The sequence below is a fragment of the Perna viridis genome, chromosome 7 (assembly GCF_037379345.1).
Source record: "Perna viridis isolate PV_CMFRI_1.1 ecotype Kerala chromosome 7, ASM3737934v1, whole genome shotgun sequence".
Taxonomy (NCBI): domain Eukaryota; kingdom Metazoa; phylum Mollusca; class Bivalvia; order Mytilida; family Mytilidae; genus Perna; species Perna viridis.
The window spans coordinates 12,193,957-12,220,894 of record NC_142451.1 but is presented as its reverse complement, the minus strand read 5'-3'; the positions used below and the strand labels follow the sequence as shown (position 1 = coordinate 12,220,894).

Below are 26,938 nucleotides of genomic sequence, written 5' to 3'. Positions count from 1 at the left end.
TTTTTGTATTGAAAGCTGTACAAGAACTTTATTATTTTGTTTTTACTTCCAGATTCTAATGTATTTGATTATAATTTTCTTTTAACAGCAAAAAGTGAAGCCTCAACTTCCAGTGAGAACAGACAGACAAATGAACAAAATGACAATGTAAGTTTGTTAACACCATTGCAGAATGCATAATCAGAGTATGTCTTTATTTCACACATTTTATCAAGTTATTGTGAGTGTAAAATTGATGTTTTGCTAGTAAATTTGATTATTGAAAAATTATTTTCTTATATTTTCATGGCTTGTTGTAATTTTTGTGTGTGTCATTTTTTGTTTACTTACACTGCCCATCTTTTACACATTTGTTACAAAAAGGTGTAAACACAATCACAATCCACACATTTCCTAAAATGACACCATAACTTTCTATTGTCTATCACTCACAACTCTTTGTGAATACCATGCCTCGGTCAAAAGATTAACATAAACGATGAAAAATACCAGTGCATTAATTTCATACTCTCAACTGTTGATGTTCATGCCTGTTATTTAGTTAATATCTACATGTATTTCATACAGTTTAAGAGAAAACTTTATTTATAAAAAGCAGGAAATTCCATTTAGTTTCAATCTTCATTTAAATATTTATAGCACCACCTTCTTCCACTCCAAAAAATACTGATTATAGTTTTGTTAGAACTTTGTTTAACAAAGGCTCAGTTTTTGAAGCATATAGACAGAAAATTACTATCTAGAAGGGCCTATAGAAACAGGATAAAATACCAACAGGCAGAGGGTTGAGTTCTTTAAACAAGATAGACATAGATTAGAATATCAACAATTTAAGATGTTGAAGATGTTAGCAATAGAATTCCTCTATTATTTTTAAGATACTTAATACTTTGTTGTAAATGCATGTTATTTAGTTCCTCAGATACTTTAAGTAATTACAGATAATGTTGTGATATATTGAGTCTTGACAATAATTGTGATGCTATCACTCACTGTTTTCTGCTTTTCACCAGTGATCATTTGATTTATGCATGTTGTTTTAGCATGAAACAGCATTTATGTTTGTTAAGCTTGTTTGAAATGTTTATCTTTAGTACCAGCGACCCATTTTAAGGGTAACATTTGCCGATGAAGTTGAGTCGGTAGGTGTTTTTGACAGTTATCATGGTAATCTGGACAAATCCTTTTGATGTGAACAACGTGTCTCAAAGTTTTGCAATTAAACAACTCTGATGCTGAAAATTTCTCCTATTTTTTCTGACTTGGAACAACTGTTAAAGATAAATTTGATCGAATGAGTTTAATCATACTTTTCAACTGCTTTGTCAAAGAAGGAATTAGTGCAAGTAATTTTTTGCATTTAATATGGTACAACTCAATACTACCAATTAAAGTGTTTTTATTAAAGACTCCCTTAATGTTGATCAGAAAATATTCAGCTCTAACTTTGCTTCTTTCATTGGTAAATGATTCCTTCTGTACTACAATCTCATTATTTGTAGTTTAATGAAGACATGTTGTTCACTGTTTTTGACAAGCTTAATTCCTTCAGCAATCCTCAGAACTACTGCTTTATAAAATTTTATTGGGATGCAGCGCTGAACCTTGTAGTGTTTGTAGAAAAATTATATTGCTGTACATGGATGCTTGACTTTTTAGTGATTGCTAAGTAATATGGTAGCATATTGGATAATTGGAGTTACTTCCCTTACATTGCTTCTGGTGATTTTATAATATTTGTTTCAAAATTTTCTGCTGAATTTTAAAAAGTGAATGTACATTGTTTTTGTATATGTGTATGAAGTATTTTAGTGAGTAGTACATGTAGTTGCATTATAAAAAAAAAATAAAATGATTGGTTGAATTCAAGTAATTGAATAATAAATATAACTGCAAATAATAACAAAACACAGACTTATATATTTATTTTATTTGTTTTTATTTTTTTTTTGCTTTCAACTTACCCAGTTTATCTCAACAGGGCCTTGTTTTATAAAAAAAAAATACTCAAATTGAGATTTTCCTCCAATCTTCAAGTGAAGGCAACCAGATTGGTTGAAATTGGAGTTTAAGATGAGTTTTAGGAAAACCTCTCTTTGTAGTATTTTATGAAACTGGGGCCAGTTTGAATCTTGATACTTCGAAGCAGAAATTTATGATTGTTAGCAGATAAGATGTTTGTGAAAAAGATTGAGTTGGATTTTTATATCAGTACATGTAACACCTGATTATGACCTTTGTGAAGGAGATTGACAAATACCTAATCTGACCTCTGTGAAGTAGATTTAGTTGACCTTTGACACAGGTACATGTTGAACCTGTTATGACCTTTGTAAAGAAGATTCATTTGGCCTTTGACACATGTACTTATGAACCTGATATTACCTCTATGAAGTACAAATGTAGATTCAGTTGACCTTTGATACAGGTACTTGTGGAACCTGATATGACCTTTGTGAAGTAGATTCAGTTGATTTTTGACGATGGACCAATTCAGAAATTCATCTTCCATCCTTGTTAACAATGTTCCTTGTTGCAGTGTACCCATAAAATATGTCTTGCCCAATCAGGAAGATCATGAACAATAGCAATCTGACAATACCATAAAGTTTCTGAATTGGTCCATTGTGGTACCTGATTTTTCCCATTTACTTTTGTAGATTCAGCTCAAGTTCTAATTTTCCCTTCTGCTCTTGAAATTCAGTTGATGTTAATAAATTTAATGATACTTGTACTACAAAAAGTTGGCTTTTTTCCTTTGCATTCCATATTACTGGCTACAATTAGATTTTTTTTTAAATAAGGCTTTAATGTACAGTATCAGAATGTTAAATCAAAGGTTGATCTGACATATTATATGGACCTTGTTAATTTTGTTTTTGATGAGATTTGAACCATTATTTTCAAAAATGAATACCAATACATTTGTTGTGATTTCATTCACTGTAGCACTTATAAATTATTAACTCTTTAAGAAGTCTACATAATATTTCACTTGCTTAAAAAAAATACTTTAGGAAATGTACTGTAGTCAGATTTTAAAGTTATTGTTGACCAAAAAACCCAACTTGCTCAGGTTCTTAAATTTTCTTTTGTATTGTAGCCATATCGGGACCAGATCCGAGTTGTATCTCCTAAAAAATCTGAATCTCGACCAGGGTCCAGGAAAAGTCATGGTACATTCTCACCGGCTTTTAGGGAAAGTAAAACTTTTGCACCAAAACAAAATTCTCAGAGACCTGATAGGAGTTCTTCATTGAAATTGACAGTGCCATTGAGTATGAGTTGCGTTTCAATGCAGGATGACCCTGAAAAGAAATCTGATACTCATGAAAGCATTAAACGAGGTTTATCATTTGTTGAACAAACAAGTAGCTCTTCTATGAAGCTTGAAAGATCACGGACAATTGCTAATAGTGGTCGTTTTAGGAGTAGAGGGCAAAAAATGGAGGCTATGTTAGGTAACAATACAAAACTCAATGCAGATTTAATCCCTAGTGCAGTGACTGTTGATAAATCTTGTGTTCAACAACTTCAATCAGCCACTTCATCGAAGGACTCTATCAAACCAATTATAAATGACCTCTCACAAGGCAGAAACAAACATCACCATGGAAATGGTGATAAACATAAAAGCAATGTAGAATTTAAAGCATGTGATAAACAAACCGAAAAAGGTCATGGTTCAGTTGATAAAGTTCGCCATTCTGCAGATCAGAGACGTACCTCAATCGATAATGTGAGAAATTCTTTTGAACGGAGTAGTAATTTGGTGCAAAAGCCACAAACACCACAGGAAAAATTAAGAAATTCACATGAGTTGAAATCGTTACCTAAACCCAAACCTCCTAGTCAGCAATATTTAAAGGATTCTAATTCCAATACACCAATAGGCTCAAGATCGCTACCTAGTCCTAGAACTTCAAAGGAAATTTCCAGGGAGTTTGACCACCATGAACCAGATTGGCTAACGAGACGGTAGGTTTATATGTTAAATTTACATTATTAATGTTGCTTGTTTATGTATGTGAAGTCCTTGTATGTAAAGTCCATTTATAACAAACTAAAATCCCTTGGGTGATTTATGATTCTAGATCATTGTTTATTTTAGTTGATACTGTTTATTTAAGTTAGAATTATTCATTATTATTCAACTGGTAAAGTTTTTTTCTCAAGAAAACACAATTAATCTTATTGTTTTATGGGCATTGAGTTTATGTAGGACTAATTCAGAAGGTCTAGTTTTCTTTATTCTCTTGGCATTTTTTATAGCAAATATTATCCACACAATTTGAGACAATCTATTTGCCCTGAATCACTTTTCAATAAAAAAAAAATTCTGAATGTTTTTGTTTTACATCATTCAATTTGATTAAACTTACTGATCAAAGATACATGTACTCTAAAAGTCTTCAAATACATAGTTTTGTAACCATAGAGATGAACTCTTGATTGTTTATTACAGACAACACCATTGTGCACAATGTCTTCAGAAGAGTTCCTTTCATAAGAAAGAGTAAACATAATATATCAGATCTATTCCATCAGGCCATCCTATCAATCTATATTGTTTGATGTTTTCTGTGTTTAAATTTTCTTTAAATCACAGAAGATGTAGGATTTAAATTAACCCTGCCATGCTTATGTTGAATAAATTTGCTCTTTATTTGTTGTAGGCTTGGAACCCTTTTCATAAAATAATCCTTATGAAGACTTAAGGTGTTGATAAAGAGGAGAGGGGAGGGGATATTACTGTGCAAAACTTTGCATGAAATCTGGTTGACCTTTTATTTCACACTGAAACATTAAACCCATCTGATTTTTCCCCTCAAATGAAGAGGAAGGAAATGAGACTTGGCATTGGCCCACCTTTGAACTTTTCAGTGTCAATTTGCGAGTACATATAGTATGGCAATGAAAATTTAGTCTAGCAAAGATGTTTTGGTGTAACTTTTACCCACAGGACGAAAGTTTCTGAAATGAATGATCTATTAAGCTCTTTGTCAATTTAAAATTTAAATACTTCTCTGTTTAAGAATCAGGCAAAGTGTGTATAAAGTGTGGCACATGAAGAAAAAACACATATATTTTATGGCATTATCCAAGTCTTTATACATCATAACCTCCAGAATCTACCATCAAAGTGTTTGTGAAGTTTGCTTTTTTAAGATATTGACAAGTTTAACTGCATTATGAAAAAATGGCGGGAAAATTGCACTTTTTCCCTATATAAGCAGTAAAAAATATTTATGTCGTAGATGCTTCGGGATATATTTAAATAGCTCTTCAGTTGTTTCCTAGATGTATTGAATGTATTTGAGGCATTAAAGACCTAATTGAGAAAAATGATGTACTACTGCATGATTCTTACACAGAATGATACTTAATAGTGAATATCTGCAAAAAACATCAAACTTATGCAGGATGTGCCTGGAATACTGTTACTGGTGCTTTGGCTCTACACATTCACTTTCTCTATATAGAACTCCTTGATTTAACCTAAACAGAATTTAGACTGATAATACTATGTTTAACTTCAATATAAACTCATAATTTCACTATTTTGATATATTTTTAAAGGTTTCAGTCGTAGGGTATTATATATGTGAGGAAAGTTGAACTTTCCTGGTTTATTTAGTTTAAATGAAAATTTGAAAACGTTTGAACTGAATTGTCTTTATTTCCTAAAAAAAAATGTAGGTCTGCAGAGAGCAACACTATTTGTTATTCTTACAATTTTTTGTCAATATTTTGTTCCTTAAACTGCAAGTCAATCAGATTCTAGATTTCCCCTACATTTTGATGTATGCATATGTGTTTGCTGCTAAACTGCTAGAGCAGAATGTGCCAAAATAAACATTTTAGCTACTAGCCAATGCCAGAAATTTTTACTGTTCTCTGACTTATAAACAATGAAATTTTACTTAATTTTTACTAAATTTTGGGTTTCTATTGTAAGTATTGGAGACTGGATAGCTTTAGGCTAGTGGCCAAAATGCACAGACTGCTAGATGGGGGGAGCATAAGATTCTCTGTCTGCTTTGGGTTGCTGTGATAACCAGGAAAGCTCTGTAGTCATGTTGTTGAGTTTTAGTGTTTTATTTTGTTACTTTTGGGTTTTCAGCTTTTTAGATTTACCTGCTCGGATTCCAAAGAATTTTTTATCCCCTTCTGGTCACCCTAGCGACAGTTCATACTTCCTAGATATGCAGGAAGCATTTATACAACGACAAAATACATATGTAAATTCCCACAGGTAAACTGAAGTGCAACATTGTTTTTCTAAGCTAGCTTGTAGATGTAGAATTATAATGGAGACATAAGATTTCTATATACATGCATTAATGCTATTTCATTTATTTTGTGCACCAGTACTGAGTTATGCATACTTAACACTTTCCTTATGAACAATATTAATCTGAATATTGCTTTAAAAAGGTCATTGAATCAGTTTGATCATTGACTATGGATCCATCATTCATATCATATGATGTTCAACAAATCTAGTTCTATAACATAAAACCTCGCATTTTATGTTTATCACATTTTATGTTTATCTTTCATGTTTTCATCGGATATTTTCATTTTTTGTTTATAGTCAAAATGCGATTTAAGCTAAATGACTAGTGTATTGTTGCATTTTGACTATAAACAAAGAATGAAAATATCGGATGAAAACATGAAAGATAAACATAAAATGTGTGGTTTTATGTTATAGAACTACAACAAACCCAGAAGTGTTTCCTTTGAAGGATTCTTCATTATAAGTTTCTAAGAATTTTTTACTGTGAAATACACTCTACAGATCGGGAATCTCTCTATAGTTTCTGTATTAAAAATACATAAAATCAGGATTCATAGATCATTTTCATGACAAAAAGATGGCTAAAAAAATGTGTGATCAGGGTGTCGGTTTTTTTAGTACAATTTCTAAAGTTTTAGTACACAAGTATATTTCATTTTGCTAAATTTAAGTCCCTGATTACATCCATAGGGGTTACGAAAGCAACTGGAAAGAAAAAAATTAACACAATAACACTATTCTAAATTATATATATGTAAAAAAAAAATAGCTGAATGTTATCATCAGTGTATTATTCCGTTGTTTTTCTATGACAGACAGGTGCACATGACCATGTCTGTCACGGGTAAAATAGTCAATTGCAATACGCAGTAAAAGTAGTCCAGTTCAGAGGGTCAATGAATAAATTAATCAAACTTACTGTACAGATCCACATCTTTGGCAGTGTATGTTAAAATATTCAAATTATACAAAAAAATTTAAAATTAGTTTCTATATAACTGATTCTTTGGGTGATTACTGTTAATTGTATGTGTTTAATCAGCGCCCAGTAATACGACACATATTTTATGCAAATTACTCTTGGGCCTTTATTGTAATTCCACAGCTTTTGGCTTTAAGACAGAAGAAACACGTTCTTACACTTGTCATCTGTTGAAGATCTTGGATTTCTTCCACTCATCTGAGAAATTCTTAGTTTTTTCACCCCTTCGGCTGCACTTCACTCATAAAAAGACGGAATTTCTAGTGCTTGTAGAAGAAATCCGAGGTCTTCAATAGAGACTCATTTAAGACCTTATTATTATGATCAATGTTGACCTATATGAGTACTTGTCCATATATGGGGTTAATGCCAAATTTTAATCGGGTTCTAATTCCTAGTTCAAAAAGAATTGAAGACTTAAACACCAGGGACTGATCCAGAGATTTTTAAAAGTTGGGGTTTCAAGAAAAAGGAAGGATGTTCCAGACAATCATTTGCTTAATTTGAACAAAATTTTTCCATGAAATGATCAAAATGTTTTTTTAAAAGGGGGCTCAAGCCCCTGGAAAATCCTGAATCTGCCACTGTATTAAAGCTTTTTTAGGAAGGAAGACCTCTCACTATATAGGCTAAAAACCACTAATTCCACTTTCCATAGGCTTCTATGCTAATTTCACAATATTCAATGGCTTCTCTGGACTTTACCTTAACTTTAACCTGCAGAGGACTATATATCAGCATGATTCTACATATGTCAGCTCACAATCCTCAGAATGGCATGTGGGGTTAGCAGACTTGCAGTGCAGTACTGGTCACCGGAAGTGAAGGGTCTATAAATAGCATGGGAAATCCCAGTGTTTTCACAAGATAGGGGTATATTTAAAAATCATTATGGAGATTAGGCTTCACATCACAAGAAGCAAAATGCACCTATAAAATGTACAGAAATGTTTTTCCTTTCAGAAACTGTTTAAATTTTTTAAATAAGATGAGAACTTTTTTCACAGCACTATGAGGAACAGGGGTAATTTCTGCGTAGGACTATTTTTGCGTACGTTCCAAATGCTCATTGGTTGAATTGGTGGTCTGTAACCTAAAGAGTCACTTTTTGTCTTAGAAAAAATGAATAACTATACAGGTATCTTCCTACACACATACTGAATGCATTTGCAAAGTTTCAGTGAAATGTGATAAGCACTTTTTTAAATATTGGATTTTTAAATATAGGGTAACCAAGTTGTGCGAGCAAAAAAGTGACAATATTCTACCATACTTAAATGCATTAAATATTTGCAAAGAACTTTTTCTGACTTTTCAAATAAAAAATATCAATCACAACTTGTTTTTTAACAATATTAATGAAGAAATAGTTTTAAAAGTAATCATTTTCTGAGAAATTGGTCTATTTTTAAAAAATTATTTCTGACATGCCTCCCCCTTTTTCTTGATCACATGTCAAAAATCCTAAATCTTTAAATTTTCACAAAAGGTGATATATTTGGCTTTAAATTTGTAAATACAGTGTTTTCACATTAAAACATGACCAGTAAAGGGCACCTAAAGCAAAAAAAGTACTCAATAATGGATTTTCCATGTTGCCATAGGGGAATGCTGATATGGCGTTAACCGCAGTAATGAAAGTGAGTTTTTCCTCATTTCTAACCTAATTTTTGCTCAAATCTACACAAAACTTGATTTCAAGTGCTTATTACCACCATATTTAGGTAAATATAGCCCTCAAAGTTTAATATTTGATATTTTTACTAAATTTTCTACACTTTTTACAAGATAGGACATAAAAATCAGCCAAAAAGACCAATTTTCAATAATTTGGACCTATAACTTAAAAAAATGCATATTTTGAAGGATTTTTGTAGTGTATTCCTCTCATGGCAAAGTTAACAAGATCTTCAAGTAGTTTAAAGCTATTTCAAGAAACTTTTCATTTTGCCATGGCTTCAACTTAAGGCTAAAAACCACTAATTCCACTTTCCATAGGCTTCTATGCTAATTTCACAATATTCAATGGCTTCTCTGGACTTTACCTTAACTTTAACCTGCAGAGGACTATATATCAGCATGATTCTACATATGTCAGCTCACAATCCTCAGAATGGCATGTGGGGTTAGCAGACTTGCAGTGCAGTACTGGTCACCGGAAGTGAAGGGTCTATAAATAGCATGGGAAATCCCAGTGTTTTCACAAGATAGGGGTATATTTAAAAATCATTATGGAGATTAGGCTTCACATCACAAGAAGCAAAATGCACCTATAAAATGTACAGAAATGTTTTTCCTTTCAGAAACTGTTTAAATTTTTTAAATAAGATGAGAACTTTTTTCACAGCACTATGAGGAACAGGGGTAATTTCTGCGTAGGACTATTTTTGCGTACATTCCAAATGCTCATTGGTTGAATTGGTGGTCTGTAACCTATATACATGTAGCAATTTCTTAAATATTTAGATATATGCATTTTTTTATACCTCATAAGAATGAAGGTCAAGTTTGAGTTAGCTTAAAATTTGTGGACAAAGTGATGACAGTCCTGAATAATATTTACCAATTTCTTATCTAAATCTTTCATTGAAAATTGCCTAAATCTATGACAGGTTTTGCTGTGTTGATATAAATAATTGTCAAACAAAGGAAGATACAAAATGTTTTGTGGTTACATTTCTGGAAAACCAAGATGTCTTTTTTTCCAATTTTAGTGAGGCACAACAACCTCTCCTCCATACTCTGAATCACTGGTTGTTTAATTGTGGTATACACATATAAATACTGGTATTCATTTGATTCACAGATAAAAGGCAAAAATAGAAATAGAAATGAAATCATCAAACATTGCTCTGTTAAATAAATGCTTAGTCAATTATGAAATACTATAGCTTTGGATTGGATGGATAACTGCTATAGGATCTTATGTCTCCAATATGAACTTTATATGTTTGGCTAGCAACTTTGATGGGTAGGTGGGGACACTGTAGATCTAGCTTGTTTATCTTATATGTGTGTGTGATTCAATGTTTCACTCTTCCATTCATAGGTGGTGTTTTATATGTTGTGTCTTGTCTGTTTCTTGGAGAAAAAAATAATTCTTTTATGTAGATTTGAAATTATTACTTCCATCATGGCATTAAGGTACCATCGTACCAGTATGTTTGTCTAGTCTTATGCAAAATAGTTTTGAATCTTTTTGTTTAAGAATATGTTTCAGAATTTTTTCCAAATTTTGTTTTTTGATAGGGAGGGCTTACAACAACATGAATACCCCAGATTTTTGTTTGAACAGTGAAATTTCTTAAAGTTTTAACTGCACTTTGATTTGAACTGGGAAATAGTGTATATCAACTATGTTACTTATGTATTGAGTAGTATATGGTATGGGTGTGAAAAAGAAGATGCAAATTATTATAGCTGTATTTCACAAAAGTGGGAAGAGGGCTGTTCAGTTTTGCTTTCTGCCCTTCTGTCTGTCAGTTTGTTACTAGTTTCTGTCACGTAATTTTAGTTCGTATTTAGGATTTTTACTATTTTTGTTTAAGGTATGTGATTGTGTAAGGAAGAAAAAATTGCTTGAAGAATAGTTACAATGATATCGAAAGTGACTGGGTTTAGTAAAACATAATTTCTTAAAAATTTTGAGTTCAGTGCTAAGGAGAAATATGCACAGATCAATCTGATTAAAATTATATCTCAGTTACTGCATATAGGATCTACAGGTAATAACACTTTTTTCTACTTTCTGTTCAGCCATTCATGATTTTGTAAGCATTATATAGCTAAAAGAAAGAAAACAAAGGATTCTGATAAGATCATCTAAAGAGAAAGTAGAATTGAGAAATCTATATACAGCAACTGAATGAAACACTTCGTACATTTAGCTGTAATTCTAATCATCACATACATCAATCTATGGTTTTGGTACATCTACTGTTTCATGGTTACATGGTTTTAATTTTGTACCCCTTCTAGACTCAAACATATCCTGTTACTAATATATATATAGAAGTAAGATGTCATCATTGCCACTTCTTTTGGTATTGAAAGTATCAAGTATGTTTTCTTAGTGTAAAATTAATGGTGTACATTTTACACTCTGAACAGACATCACTCCAATAAGTCGAGCGATTGTGACAAGAGTTCAAGTGAATCATCAGTTACTCGACTACCCAGTATAAACAAGAGACATATCAGGTTTTTTCTTTGTTTTTGATTTTCCTAGATCCAGTCAAAGCATCTTTTTAATTCCTCTCACAAAAAGTAAGAGTAATCTCCTTTCTATAAGTATATAGTTGTATTTTCTGCTTTTAGTCATTGACTAAAATCTGTATTGATAATTTGTACTTTTTGCATATTTTTTATATATTAAAAACTCTTAGAAAAATGACTTCAACACAATCCAATAGATGTGACATATTTTAAATTTTTGAAAAATTATTGAATGAGGAAATGAAATGCTCTTGACAGGGTTTTACACATGTGTTGGTCGTTTTAGCACAGTCTAATCATGTTTACTTTTTTTTATAACATCTGAGGAAAGAAAATATTTTTATTCTTCATGTAGTAACAAGGTAAATTTGAATCTATTAATTATTGTTTAAATCAAAGTTAACAAATCAGAAGGTCTGTCAGAACCTGCTTATCAATTTTATGAAAAGAGCTGTTGTTACTGTGCAGTACAAACCACAAATTCAAGCTCCGATCATAATGAGGTGTATTTAGAGAAGTACATATAAGGTGGTCATACCTCTTACCACATTGAATAGTACACGCATATTACATGTAAAAATCATACACATAAAGTTTTGTAATAGTTATCATTAACTCTGTATATAGACCATTCTGGGTTAAAAAAATCTGTATGTTAACTTTGGTATAAAATAATGATACATTCAAATTCGATCCTGTCTAGTGTGGAGATTGAATTCTTTTATTTAGCGGTTTTTATGTGGTGAGTCAATGGTAGTGTTAATAGCTTGGTTGAAGCTAGATTTACCATAATGCAATGGCTTTTTTAATATATTGAATTTTATTTAAAAAATAATAAAAATAAATTTTTAATCAGCTGGATTAAAAACATATTAATTTTTTGTGTGTAAAATGTGATCCAGAATAAACAGTTCATACTATATTCTTCAGTAACAACTGTTAATGATACCATACACTCTCATCAAACCTACTTACTTGAATTTATCTGTACCGTTTTCAACCTATCAATTGCATGTTTTTTTTGTTATTTTTTTGTTTTTACTCGAATTTACTCTGTTTTTGACTTATTTCATTCAAGTTATTTCAGGTGTCAGTTTGACCAGGAGTCAATAATTGAACCAATCACTTTCTACATGTGTCCTTAGATGAAAGTAGATCTAGTAGCTTCTAGACTTCTTCCATCTGAGACACTTACAGGTACCTTTTTGGTGTAATCCTTAACTCAAAAGAATTAAATCAATATCATTCAAACTTTGCATAATGACTATATACAGCATCTCCTATAATGGAGACAATTAATTAATTTTTTTCTTAGATTTTTTTTTTCACTTTTTGTTATGAATGGTACCTAATCTGCAACTCAAAAAGTATTATAACAATATTATTAAAACTTTGCACAGTGATTATAAACATACAGTATGTAAAATGGGCACATTTTATTATTGAGAAGTGATAATTTTTTTTACGTTTTAGCATGTTTAACATAGCCATTTTTGCAGCAGTATATGTTATCATTAGTACTTTACTTGAGGAAATTTGTAACCCACACTTTAAATTTTTTTTTTACTTGCTTAGTGTTTATATGCATACTTGAGACATTTATATGGGCTGACAAATATTTGACGGTGACACAGTTTCAGATATGTGTTGATCTTGTTCTTTTTTTGTGATTTTTTGTTGTCTGGTAAGGACCTACTTTACCATGGAAACTAAATCAGTGGATATTTGATGTATTTTGACATTTATTAATTAAATTTATTTTATAATTTTACCATACCTTTAGGGTTTTTTATGCCCAGACATCAATGCGATGCGTATAACAGATCTAATTTATACATTTGCTTTCTTTTTCTGTCAAATATTCTACTCATGGTGCCTACAGGAACCCTGTGATGTAGATTCAGTATCAGTAAATGTTTTGGATTTGAGTCTTTTTCAGTTGTCAACAAGCTTTTTATCACCAAGACTTTACATGTATAATATATTTCATGGGTGTTTACTCTACTGAAACCAAATGATTTTTCATCACTGGTTCTAGAATCTCCTCCTTTGGTCTCCGTCTTCCAACGAGAGCTTAGACTCTTTCTTTTTTTGAACTTTCACTCCGTAAATAATAGTTTTCTTAGGTCTCACTAACCACTTCTAACGTTTCCATTACTTTACATGTTAAAAAAGTAATTTTCAAAGTCTCACAGTGAATTCCCAGGACAAATGACATCTTAAAGTTGCATACCGTTGCGAAGCTTGGAAAATAAGGCTTCCAAAATCATTATGCTAATGGTACGATGATAGTAGAAATTCTTCACAAAATTTACTTGAATAAATAATACTGAAAATCCACATTTTTACCTGTTCTGCTAACTGACAGCATGGAGGCAAATTACTCACACATGTAAACAATATTCATACACTTTTGTAGTTAATTACATATATGATTTTAAAGTACACATTCTCAGCTTCATTTTGACTACTTTTAATTTTAATACACACAAATAATGCACTTACAAGGCATATGTCTAGGTTCAGTGTGTTTTTGGTACTAAATAGGGGGATGGCCATTTGACCCAGAAGTGGTTAGTGAGACCTTAAAAAATTCAAATTGTTTGCTTTTATGCTGAAAATGAATTGTCAATATTCTAGTATATTTTTATTACAAAAAAGGTGACAGCTAAAGTATGGCAATAAATACATGCAATTTCAAATTACCGTCTTTATAAAAATTGTTGAGGAGGAGATCTCTCCCTTTTGAGTTTCTAAGTGACTTGTGCATGTTTTAACAATTGAAGACAACTGCAAACTAAAAAACATTTGAGGAAAACTACTTAAGAGTTACCTTACTTTTGGGTAAAGAATCTAAAAAAAAGTTTTGTTTTCCATACAGTTAGGATAAAACTTATTGTTATGATACATGTACTACATTTTGTTATTAATCTCAACCCAACTAACCAACTGTAACTGATATTGTCTATAAATCTTGCTATATGTGTTTAATTCTATTCTTAAAGTATATATTTTATAATTTTTAAATGATAATATCTATAGATGGCTAGGCTTAGTTTGCTGAATATATGACAAGTTAACAATGAGTAGCAGAAATGTTACGAAAATTCTAGTTAGACAAAACAGCAAGGAAATTTGTATGGTATAAAATGGAATTGAAAATTGAAGTTTGACTGTTTACTGAATTCATAATTTTAGAAACTAGGAATTTGTATAACTAAAGGATTTCATTTTATTAATTTCAGCAATGGTCATGTTTTTTTTTTAATATTACATATATCAATTTTTATTTTCAACTTTATGTTTCAAGTCATATTTATGTAACCATTCCAACTTTCTTATCAGATATATTCAGTCAGTTTCTTTGATCATATTTGATGTTTTTATAAAATTCTCTAACTTTTACAGACCGACAAACAAGAAACCAGAGAGATTGAGCAGCAGAATGCCCACTAATCCCACCATACCTATAGTTCCCAATGCCACATTTGCATTAGATTTACCAGGAGATAAGGCTAACCAAGCTGAATGGAACTCCAAGTTTATACCAATGCAGTTACGGACACAGCCAGCTAACTTGGGCATGAACCAGTTACAAAGAATGAATACTATTATAGCAGACCATAGAGGTAATTATCTCCCTTTAGGAAATGTTCAAATCCATTTCCTAAGTTGAATGCCTTCTGTATTTGAGGGAATTAGATTTAAAAATGTACTACTCTGCCAGTTACAAAAACTTGCAGGGGACCATGGAAATAATTAAAAAAAAATCGCAAATAATTCTCTGGAATGAAACTTTATAATTAGCAAGATACCAAAGTATGAATAAGCTATGGAGTGCATGAACAATATTACCTAAGAGGGCAATCTATTTGTCTGTTTGATATCAGTGGGTATTATGAAATCATTTGTCCAAAACATTTGTGACATAGTATTAATATACTGTCCTTGTAATTCCAATTTCTGGCAGGTTTTTATAGTAAAAACATCAGAGAGGACTATATGAATTTATTGTTTTTTGCTTCAGATAAGAAGCATTTATTTTGTTGAGAATATTATTTATCTTTTTACATTTCATTCCAGTGCCCAAAAAGAGGAAAAAGAGAGGTTGGTTTACTGCACGGAAAACACAAAATATTCTAACTACCCAGTAGTAAAATCATAGTTATCTCCCCTGGCATCTTAGATCCTTCCCTTTCTAGCCCTTGACATAGTATTAACTAGAATATACATTGTTCATATAAAAATATAATAGGAATTTTAAACCCACCTTTAATTTTTTGCAGGTGTACAGTTCAAAAGAGTTGAAGCAATGACCAGAAGTCATACCCTTATGGATATGAAGTCATCAAGGGAAGGCACACCCACCCTTCAGGATCAAATTGATCAGTTTCCAGTCAAGTCGGCTAAAGACCAGAGGTGTTTAAACAATTAATAAATTAGCACTTAAGAATTATCAAATACTTTGAATCATTAAAACATCATGCCTCAAATAGCTTATTAATCCTAATCTGTAAAGGAATTAAAATATGCATCAGAAATGCAAAAAATCTTGTGACAAACACATCTAATCAAAGCGACATGAAAATGTTTTCTTAATGCATGAAAATGTTACTTGGTGAATTGATGTTTATCACTTTTTGAAAGTAATTATTGCTATAGAATTGGTCTTTTATTCCACTTCATTCAGTTATCTAGACATTTTTTTGAAGTGGTATGATTTATGGACTTAATATTTGTTGTTCTATCTAGATAATTTGTAAATTACCCAGTAAGTTTGAATCTCAGTATAAGACTTTGTATTTTGTAGGAAATTTTGCTCTTTAGACAGTAAATAACAAGTAACAGTTCACTAACTTTGATATACAAGTTCAGCCTGAGCCAAAAAAAAAATGCTAGGCACAGCTTTAAATTGGTCTATGGTTTTAAGCCTTGTCAGTATATATGGGTTTTAAGCCTTGTCAGTATATATGGGTTTTATGTCAAGACAATGTATTGTTATTTTTTGTTTAATACTCTAATCTGCCATTCCTATTTAATTTGAGAGACTAGTTCTGATATACTTGGATTTTTTTTGTAAAACTAAATATAACATCTGTTCATTTTCATTTAATCTATCTATCTACTGTAGGGGGTCAGCAGCACATAAAACAAGACGAAGTCACAACAAACTAGTTAACAACACTGTACAGCGTGGAGAGCCTGATTCGTTGTTACTGCAACAGTCTTGGGCTGTTAATACATCTTTAGCTAGTGCAAGATGAAAATAAAAGTTGTTTATATTGTTGATCTATTTCTGACTGTTAACTCTTTTTCAGTTGTTAATATGAGAATATTCACTATCTAAGATAGTATGAGATGAAAACATTAGTTGTGAATTGTGTTAATGAAAAAATACTGTTCACTCTTGTTGTGAATTGATGAAGTTGATAACTTTCTAAAAAGCCTGTACAAGATGAAAACACTATTATTTTAGTGTTACTCGTCTTGGTCTGTTATCTATTCATTCGTTGTTAAAGGAATGCTAACACTCGATAAACCTGAAAACATCACATTTGTGTTTGTTAATAGTGTTCCTGGACAATTTTAGACTGTTAACTACCCATTCACTGTTGAAAAAATCGAAGGTTGTTAACACCATATTTAGCTAGTAGAATATGAAATATGTCACAATTGCCATGTGAATGCAGCATGTTAAACATTGTTATTGCAAATGAGATTAGTCTCATTCTAGCATAGCACAAAAAAAATTTCTATACAGAAAATTTATTCTTAACTGAATGGTGTAGGTTCTATTGGATGCATTTATATTATCTGAGTATTGTGGAACTTTTTGAGAGAGTGGCCATTAAGAATGAATGTCGGGCTGAGCAAGAAAATGTTTACTTTCTTTGCAATGATGTATAGGTTATTGAATTTTACATTTTCTTCTAGGTACTATGCCATTTTTACATGAAAATATCTTTGAGTTTTAAAGTGCTGATTGGCCAGTATGGTAAGGGAAGCAACTGTAGCCTGTTGTCAAAATATGTTTTAAATTGTTCTCTTGATTGGTCAAGTTTAAAAATCACCTCAAGTCTAACTGATCAAAATTCTATGAATTCTTAATACAGATTTTACACTTAATTTATTTCATACAGCAAAATGCAGTTTTAATTAATCAAATTCTCTTTTGTATGACAGTTTTACGGAACAGAATAAAAGTTGGTTATTAGCAAATGAACTATTAAAACTTGTGTAGATGTAGATTTTAGTTCCAATGCTTTTTGGTAGTACCTTTTATTTACAACAGATAACTTGATTGAAATTTATACATCCTTTTCAATAACCTCACTGCAATTTTTTTTTTTCATATCAATTTATTTTTCTGTATCCATTCAGTCTGTCTCTTTAAGTATAGCTTCCTCCAAGTTCTATGTGTAACTATGTGTTCTATGTGAAACTATTTTTTTTTAAATCAACAGGAGGTGTCTCTCTTTTTGAAGGATTTTTCTGGTAGTTTACACACTGATTTCATGTTATAATGATAATATTTTCATTCTGTTATAATTGTACAAAGCATTATTTTACAAATGAATCAGCATTTTTACTTAGAAATTGATGTTTCATTTATAACTTCATTAGAATAGCCATAGTGCATTTTATTATTATTTTTTCCCATTTTTATATATATATTTTTTTGTAAAAGAGACTTGATTGTGATAGAAGTGACCTGTGATATATATGTATTTTTATTTTTAAAGTATCTACTTTTTTGTGTAATGTTTGTTCCTCAGAATTATGGCAAGCAATATTCTATAGTCTTTCAATATCTACTTTCTTCAACATTTAAAATTTTATTATTTTCTCATCCAATTTTCATCTGTACAAAAAAAAACATATTTGTCCATTGTTTAGTATCTCTCTATTAAGATTAACATAATATAAAAGAAGTTTCGATATACTAATAAATCTTTTATTATTTCTGATACATCATTTGCTAAGGCACAGACCATTTTTGTCTGGAGGAGGGGATGGGCCTGGAATTTTATGTTGAGTAAAAAAAAATATCAAGTGTGAAAACAATATTTTTTAGCAGCTGCTGGAGTTAAAATGTTTATTTCAAAATCTACATTGTTATGTAATAGGGGAAGTATTGAATAATATTTTTTTCTGTCCATGGCTGAGTAAAAAATTTTAATGCTCAAATTTGAATAACTTTATTATTTATATCTGATGATTGTTTATAATGAATAACTTGTTTTTGTTTTCTTCCCTTCTCAGTCAGTGATTAAAAATACACATGACTTTTTAACCACTGGGCAGTGATTAAATTTCTGTGATAATTTTCTCACCCTTTTACATGTTCAAAGTTTTCTACAGATTTCATGGGAGAAACAGATTCTTCCTCAGTCTATTCTTGATTAAATTAATATTGTTCCACTCATTACTGAAGGAGAATCTATATTTCTTTACAAATTTACACAATTTTTTTCCTATATAATTCTATATTTCCCAGACTCTTTAACATGATATGATGGCTTTTGGTGTACACTAGTCCTATTAAAGATTAACGTTGACACCAGTGCAGCAACCATTTTAATGAGTTGAGGCCATAATGTCAGTTTATCAATGATGTCATGTAAAGTTCTGTATGCAGAGTTATGTGTAATAAAAATTCCTTTGGAATTCACAGTAATGATTGTAACTGCACGAAAATATTAAATATGATCTTCAGTTGTTCTCTAGTTGTTTCTTGTCGATCTTTTCAGAGTTTATGGATTTTTTATTAAGGAAGGATTAGTAGTTATTTCGGGCATCTTTATTTTCCAAGAATAATATTACATATATTTTCTGGAATGAAAATGGGTGTTATGATATCTATAAATTACATTGATGGATTTATAGCATGTTTTGCTAATAATAAAACATCTTTTTTTTTGGCAAGACAAATAATCAGCACAAGTTATTGTATTAAAAAGTGTTGATTAAACAAGTAGTTCTCAGCCTAGGGAATAACCAATTTGAAGGCAAGAAGTGGTATTTTTTTTCAATTTTCAGTTTAAATTTGGTAGCATGGTGTGCATAGATGTATAAAGTTAACTGAAAACTGGATGTCATCTTTTAAAAACTATCAAAATTGGAAAACCTCTGAAGCATGTAAGGAGGTAGACCTAGGATAAAGGACATAACTCATGAAATCAGTGATATGTTTGTATCATATTCAATTTCACCAAAACCTCTCAAGCTTTCGTTTGAAGCAGAATAAAATGAATCCAAGTTAATTAGATGCTTACATAAGATTGATGTAAAATGATAAATACAAACGTTCGAATGACTTTTAAGAGTTGTGTCCCTTACCCTAGGTCTACCTCATTAAGGTATAGAATTGTTGATGGCAAGTCATGAAAACAAGTGGTGTATTTTTTAAGTTTTATTTCATTACATACACGGTCTTAATCCACTAGGTATTAGTACATTTCCATTTGTGTAGATATCTTCTAATAATTCAAACAGTTTAGGATCATGTGACTGTATATTTTTCCTAGCTTCCATTTCATTGGGACATATAGTAGACATATGGTTACACCTAGGTAAAAGGACATAAAATTAATCAAAAATTGATGTATGATATGTATCACTAGAACTATTAAGGAAAACTGGGTGGTTCTTTAATTTTGTTTTGTATATGGTCATGATCAGTTTCTAGTTTTAGTATATATTGGGTGACAACTCTATAGCTTAGACACAGAATAAATTTCTGAGTTGAGTAAATTGACTTATATGCATTCTAGAATCAATAAATCTAATGCTATAGTCCACTCTGCTCCCCCCCCCAAAAAAAAAGAAACAACTCATCAACCATGATAATTTTTTCAGGTGTATAAATACATTGTACCTTCCATTTAGGAATCAATTTGTCATCAAAGAATATTCTCTGGTTCTTTTTCAGTATTTGCCTATTTTTGTACCCCAAAAAGATTTTTCTGACTCAGTTGTTTGAGCATCTAGGTCATCTTATGGCATCAAATTGGAAAAAACTAAATATAATAAATTATTTATATAGGTATAATTAATCATGTAGCCCAATATCTCAGTTTTCTTTTCTTTTTCTCAGGTATCTTTATCATTAGTTCCAAAAATAAGAGATTTGCCATTTTGATATTCTCTGTGCAAGCATTTTGTTTCATACTGAGACATTTTTTTTTTCATGGGGAAGAGGTACTTTCTTTAGTTTTCTAGGAAAATTCTTGCAAGAAAATAAGCTTGTTTTGGTTTCCAAATGTAGAATTTAATTGTCTATCAAGTGATATCAAATTTTAGGCGTTTTCATCCTGTAAGGACTTGAAAAGTCAAATATATAAGACTATTTATGGAAAAATTGAAAATCCTTTTAGCAATCTGAATATGAAAATCACCATATTTCATAAAAAAAAAAAAACTAGAAGTATTAACTATGATAGTACTAACTAGAAATACCAAAAATGCCACTTTACTGAAGGTTAAATACTCCGGAGGTTTTGACGTGGAAGAACACGTCAATTTAAGCGATTTTTTTTCGGTGAGGTAAAGGTATATATATAACCCCAATCATCAATAACCATGTAAGTGATGCGACAATTTTCGCACTACCGGTATATGACCTACATCATACCACATATACCCAAATAAAAAGCATTTTGTTTTTCGTTGTAACTAGAACAATTTATCAAAGGAAGTCTATGGTCAGATGGTATAACTATCGATACTGTATGACTTTCCCCTAAATTATCAACGAACCCTAAGAACTATAAGAATTTTCACAGATTGAAACGTGAACCCGTTTTGGGGGTGTACTTTATTCTTACAACCAGGTGGAGCAAAAATTTAGTTAAGCAGTTCATCGATTAATCAATATACTTCGATGAAATACCACCAAATGCAAACATCTAAGAATTAGAAAGCATGCTTAAAACATAATATATAAATCCACGTCATTACCAACTATAATCTTCCCACGGCCGCAACGAAAGAGTACGCATCGTGGTAATAAAAACATTGGCCAATTGCAGGTCAATGATTTAAGTAGCCTTGTAAATCGCGTACGTCAAAAACGTAGAAAACAAATGGAATATCACTTTTAAAACATAACCTCTCAATAACAGAACACATAAACAATTGCTCCATAGAGTGCGATCTTCTTTTCTTTGAACTGATTAACTGAAATGAGTGCTCGGGTTTAATACTGGTTTGCCCACTTTTAATTACCCCAATAATAAATCAGTTGTACAAACAAAAAAGACAAAGGGTTCACTGACCATGAATTTGTATAGTCCGTTTCAAAATAGGTGTCATACATGTACATGTATGTTTCTATGTATATTTGAAGCAATAGTTTTTTAATGTGTAAAAATGTAGAGAAAAGGAAAAGAAGTGCATATCTTAATATAATATTTATTTTTTTCAAATTTTACAAAATACTTCCGGACAGTCTGTACTAAAGAATATGTTTTTATTTCATCTTTTTACATATCGTCCAAATGTTCTGGTAGATGTGGCCACTTTATAAGTACAAATAATAAGTAAGAAACTAAATGGCTTATTTGACGATTAAAAAAAATCATATGAAGAAAATATTTTTTTTTAGTTAAAGATTAAACTTTCAACTTATCAGACATCAATATCCAAACATAATATACAAATATTTAATTTCAATATGAAATGATATAAAAGGTATGATGAAGTACAAATTTTTAAAAGTTTCACTTGATATTTTCACTGAAAACTCCGCTACATGTAAACCGTGAGTTTATTTCCCGCGACTTTTTTTCTGTAACTTTTTATATGTCACTTTTTTGTGTGTTTTTTTTTTTTTTGTATGACTTGTTTCTTAACATGTGTACAACTGTTGCTGGTGTATGGAAATGGATTACCTGCTCTGAACTCCGATCTTAGTTCTTGAGAATGCTAAAATAATGATGCATGCGTCTTGTGATTGCCGTTTCAAAACAAGACATTTATTCTCATAAACCAAATATAACAATGGTATAGAGAAAAAAGAAAGGAAAAGGAGAGTGAGAAAAAGAGAGAAAAGTTTATAAAAAGGAAGACAAAGATTACAAACACACATAAACATACACTATTTACAATACATCAGATTATTTAGAGTTCAGCCAAGAGAACAAATTTCTATATTAATTTTACGGATAAACTTTTTTCAAAACAATTTTATTTTCTGATTCCAAAAGGTTTTTGAGTTTTAGCGTATTTGGTCTTTGATATATATTTTGGCTAATATATTTCTTCCTATCTTCATTGAAAAAATTACACTCCAGTAGATAGTGATATTCATCCCCAATTGAACCGTTATTACATTTAATACATGTTCTGTTTTCTCTTGCAATGTTATTCCATCTGCCGGTTTCAATAAGTAGTTGAATATAATGTTCTTTATCAGATTTTACAGGTAAAATACAGGTAAAAAATATACCTACGTTTCAGAAACAAACTGTAATTGTTAAAACGACGCAATCAACTGTGTTTATTTAAACTATTAATCAAAAGTGGGCAAACCAGGATGACACCGAGTGCTCGTAACCCGATTTGTAAAAAAAATATATAAATATTCCTAATGTATACTTGTAGTGTATGGCAATAGATAGTAAAATGTAGAACATTGTTTAAACAGCATTTTATTACACCCCAGCATTTAATGGATCTACCTCACAACCAAAAGTCCCTGTGGTTATATTTATCAGTTCACTGCACCATTACGTATTCATGGTATCGCTTTTTGAGTACTTCACATCACCGTAGTCTAGTTCAGTATATAAGACTGATGATTTTTTGTTTTCTTTTACCTTCGATCAAAACTGAAGGGAAAATTAGCTTAATCATTTATAACGGTTTAGTATGGGTGGCGTTCTAACAGTCACGCACTTGAAAACTTCATGTAGTAAAAAAAAAAACAGCAAAATGCTGGGCAGTTCAGTACCCGACTTTCCAGAAATGAGAAAGCCATTGTCACGTTTTCTTATAGATTAAGGTATTCACGTCAGGCCCTGATGACAGTACTCACATGTTCATCCCACCTGATAGAGCTCTACCTCTGACGCTAGTTAAAAAGAAAGCGGTTGTAGACTCTGCCCAATATTCATGTGGTGTGGTCGTGGCATAGGACTTAGACCATAAATGTTGTTCTTGCGCGTTGTAATATGCTTGTTGTATCTACAAAACACCGAAAAGTTTGCATAAGATTATATCAGTATCCATGGAGGAATCCGATTGGCTCATTTGATGTTTGTATTCGATGTCGTAAATGCTTTTGGTCCACATATCTCTGTTGAACATTTATTATTTGACTCCCGATATTTAGTATGTCATCAAACCCGTGGAAACCACTAATTTTGCATCCATACAAACAACACTCTGCTAATTCCACTCTTACAACCAACGCGTGACCTTCATGTAAAGACGTGTTAAGTAATGTCGGGTTTCACTATAAAATGTACTTGTAAATTCGTAGTATGTTTAACATGAACAGATTTAAAAGTTTTCTATCTAAGTGTTGAGGCATGCATTCATTTATTGGTATGAAAGTAATTTATCATGATTTTTTGCTTTTCGATTGATAACTTTGCTTTCCTCGTTTTATTTTTGTTTTTGTCTTTGTGATTTTGATCTTTTCTCCTGTGCCATTCTATAGCATGCTTTCACCAAATATCTCTTGCATTATAATATGTTCTTGCATGAGTCTTTGTTTGAAGAGTGTGAGAAATTCTGTCTTTTCACGAGTGGAGCACAGTGGAACGAGTGAAAAAGACTATTCTTACTTATTCTAATACCTTATGTCTGTATGAGCTGGGTATGCTTTTAAATATCTGGTGAGAAAATTCGTGTGAAAGTACATTAAGCTGATGACTGTATGGGTCTTTATCGTTACACAGAACGTTATCCTCTAAAACTACTGACATATGATTGGTTACACCAGCTATTGTTTGATACTTTCGACCGTCTGCTGTACACGTGTGAGAACAGCTTCCGTTACATCTGCCTTTAAGTACATATAGTTATTTTTTCAGATTGTGATAACTAACATTTTAGTTGCCGAATTTTAGTTGCCGATGTTTGATAGGAGAACACATTGTTTGCATGTGAAGGATAGAATAAAGAGTGATTTCCTGATACATTACAGTTCATTGTCATAGACCAATAAACCTTGTTGCTTCTTGTGGTAAAACGATTCATTTAAAAAATGGGCCTCGTTGTGGTATCAAATTAAATGACAATGCTTGCTTGTGACGATTACACCTTACATGTACTCACCGTGACACTCAGGTGTGTCTTTTAAGTGTTGATTCTCGGGAAATATGGCCAATGTTTCTTCTCTGGTGAATATGCCAACACCTTTAGCCTTGCTTAATCCCAAGAAAACATCAAATGGTGTATGGCGTACCATTCGGCTTACAGTAGTAGCTGCCTATGGATAAATAAAAGACACAAATCGGGCTTTATTCTGTATAAACCACATCTATAGTTCTAGAGGATGGTTTGTAATGGAAAAAAAAAGAAAAAGATCGACACAATTTGATTGGAAATATGGTTTCAATCTAAGTACATGTATTTGTTTTCGACCTTCAGGCGCAGATCCAGAAATTTGGAGAGGGAGTAATTCTTTAGAAGCGGAATTGAGTTCTTGTCTATTGGTGCAAAAATGCACACAAGTAATGGTGCAAAAATGCACACAAGTAAAAAAAAATAAAAGAAAAGGGGTTCCAACCGCTTCATCCCTCCCCAGATTCACCAATGATAATGTCTCTATACGACAATTCTGATGTTTTTCATGTTCCGTCCAACTATGTAACCACATTTTTACAATAGACACCTTTTCAATGGCTAACTCTGACACGCTAGACGAAGCCTGTACAACCACAACCGGTGAAGATGGTTTGGAGTAGTGGATGACCCCACGATGATCGACATACCGGGACAAGAACTGGACGCCTGTACTGTCCGGTTGTGATAGGTAGCCAGTCTGACCATCTTCTTGTTTGAGGCTACAAAGAAAAGATTTTTAAATAATTTGTGCTGCTGGTTTCTTTCGTAACTGACTGCAAGCGAGTCTGGGTACTGCCACATCAACTGGACGAAAAACTTAAGAACAAGCTATTAGCCAACCACGGATATAGAAATGTAACTTTGCAAGAATAAGTACTTACTCATAATTAACTTTAAATAAAAGTAGAGTTGTATTCATCGTAAAGTGGCTTTATTATGGCTTCCAAAAACTACATGAACATTTCTTTCAATAATATGAATCTATAGGCGATCATGCACAGTATTATTGTTAAAATAATCTTTTCAATGAAAATAAAGTGTATTGTATAAAGTTTCTAACCTTTGATCAATGTCTGTTCCTAACGACGCAAGCCCCGAGAAGCCTGAAACGAGATTTCCTGGGTACGTATTTTCTTTTCTTATTTCCCCAAACAAGTTCCATTTAAGTCAGTATAATTTGAGCAGTTTAGAACAGAATTGAAACTAATGATAATGGATTTTAAATTATGTATTGCTATAACTGAGATGATAAAACGAAGTTTTTAGGGGTGTACACGAGACATCCATTAAACAGCAATACTTCGATCAAAGTCTGGCGTAAGTCCTTCAAAACGAGGACTCAAACTAAGTATGAAATAAAAAACCATTGATCATCTGTATGGTATAAAGGTACATAAATACCACTCATATAACTATTGCAATTATAAATTCCTTATGTTATACATTGTTTCGATGAGTAACCTCTCATCAACCTCATTAGAACCAAATACATATGATGATCGAAATACAAAAAAAAAAATTGTATACAGAAGTACTCAAAGCAAAAAAAAATATCTATATTAGGAGTCAAACTAGCACCGAGAAAATATATGAAATGAAACATCGATGTTTTAGGGGTTTTTAATTCTGTGATACCGCGAGCTACAGAAACAACTTACGAAAACGACGAATGAATGAAAAAAAAGGACAATACAGCCATCGATTAATGGCTGATCAGAACAACTAAAGGTGTACGCTGCTTGGGACTAAAAGTGGAACTTCACTTGTGCTCGTTGCTTGATTCCCTTGTGCTAACCAAGTGGGGATAAGAATACTATGATATCAGTAAAAGCAATGAAAATCAAACAAAGAAAAAGCCAAGTTACAACTTACTTTGTGCAAGGAGAAGTACTACTAAATGACCAGGCATTTTTCCTCTCAGCCTTATCTGTGTGTAAATACATTTATAGAAAGGTTATCCAAGTAGAGCACAAATCATGTTCGTCATATGACGTCCTGTATGGTTAGATTCCAAAATCACGTTTTCATCACAGTGTCAAAGATTCTGGAAATTACATGTATATCTGTCACCATTCATGCCAGTTTTTACCATCGATATTCTTTTCTTAACCGTAGTTTTCAAAGGCTAATATATTCGAAGG

General features: G+C 31.5%; 2 protein-coding genes across 21 annotated transcripts in view; one reads left to right on the top strand and one right to left on the bottom strand.

Annotated features, from left to right (window-relative positions):
• The window catches only part of LOC148611359 (uncharacterized), a 54,067-nt gene extending 34,845 nt beyond the window's left edge, over positions 1-19,222 (top strand). For 7 of the 19 annotated variants that reach the window (XM_088591835.1, XM_088591828.1, XM_088591833.1 and 4 more), the window contains 9 exons: positions 89-147; positions 1,095-1,142; positions 3,104-3,978; positions 4,466-4,516; positions 6,125-6,256; positions 11,397-11,486; positions 14,910-15,130; positions 15,788-15,920; positions 16,633-19,222. In XM_088591835.1, coding sequence (XP_088447961.1) covers positions 89-147; positions 1,095-1,142; positions 3,104-3,978; positions 4,466-4,516; positions 6,125-6,256; positions 11,397-11,486; positions 14,910-15,130; positions 15,788-15,920; positions 16,633-16,765 — 1,742 coding nt within the window. In that variant the 3' untranslated portion in view covers positions 16,766-19,222. The remainder of the gene's footprint in view (positions 1-88; positions 148-1,094; positions 1,143-3,103; positions 3,979-4,465; positions 4,517-6,124; positions 6,257-11,396; positions 11,487-14,909; positions 15,131-15,787; positions 15,921-16,632) is intronic. The other 12 variants (XM_088591840.1, XM_088591837.1, XM_088591830.1 and 9 more) reach the window with 7 other exon arrangements.
• Positions 19,223-19,901: 679 nt separating this feature from the next.
• Positions 19,902-26,938, bottom strand: LOC148611358 (uncharacterized). Of its 2 annotated transcripts, XM_088591847.1 has the most exons (7): positions 26,670-26,935; positions 25,858-25,900; positions 25,345-25,516; positions 24,786-24,939; positions 24,305-24,513; positions 23,539-23,687; positions 19,902-20,070 (listed from the first exon to the last, which is right to left on the bottom strand). In XM_088591847.1, exons 1-7 carry the CDS (start codon positions 26,704-26,706, stop codon positions 19,923-19,925), a joined length of 912 nt encoding a protein of 303 aa, XP_088447973.1. In that variant the 5' UTR covers positions 26,707-26,935; the 3' UTR covers positions 19,902-19,922. The 2 variants fall into 2 exon arrangements, with proteins under 2 accessions (XP_088447973.1, XP_088447974.1); XM_088591848.1 differs by lacking the exon at positions 25,858-25,900 and having other exon boundaries at positions 26,670-26,938.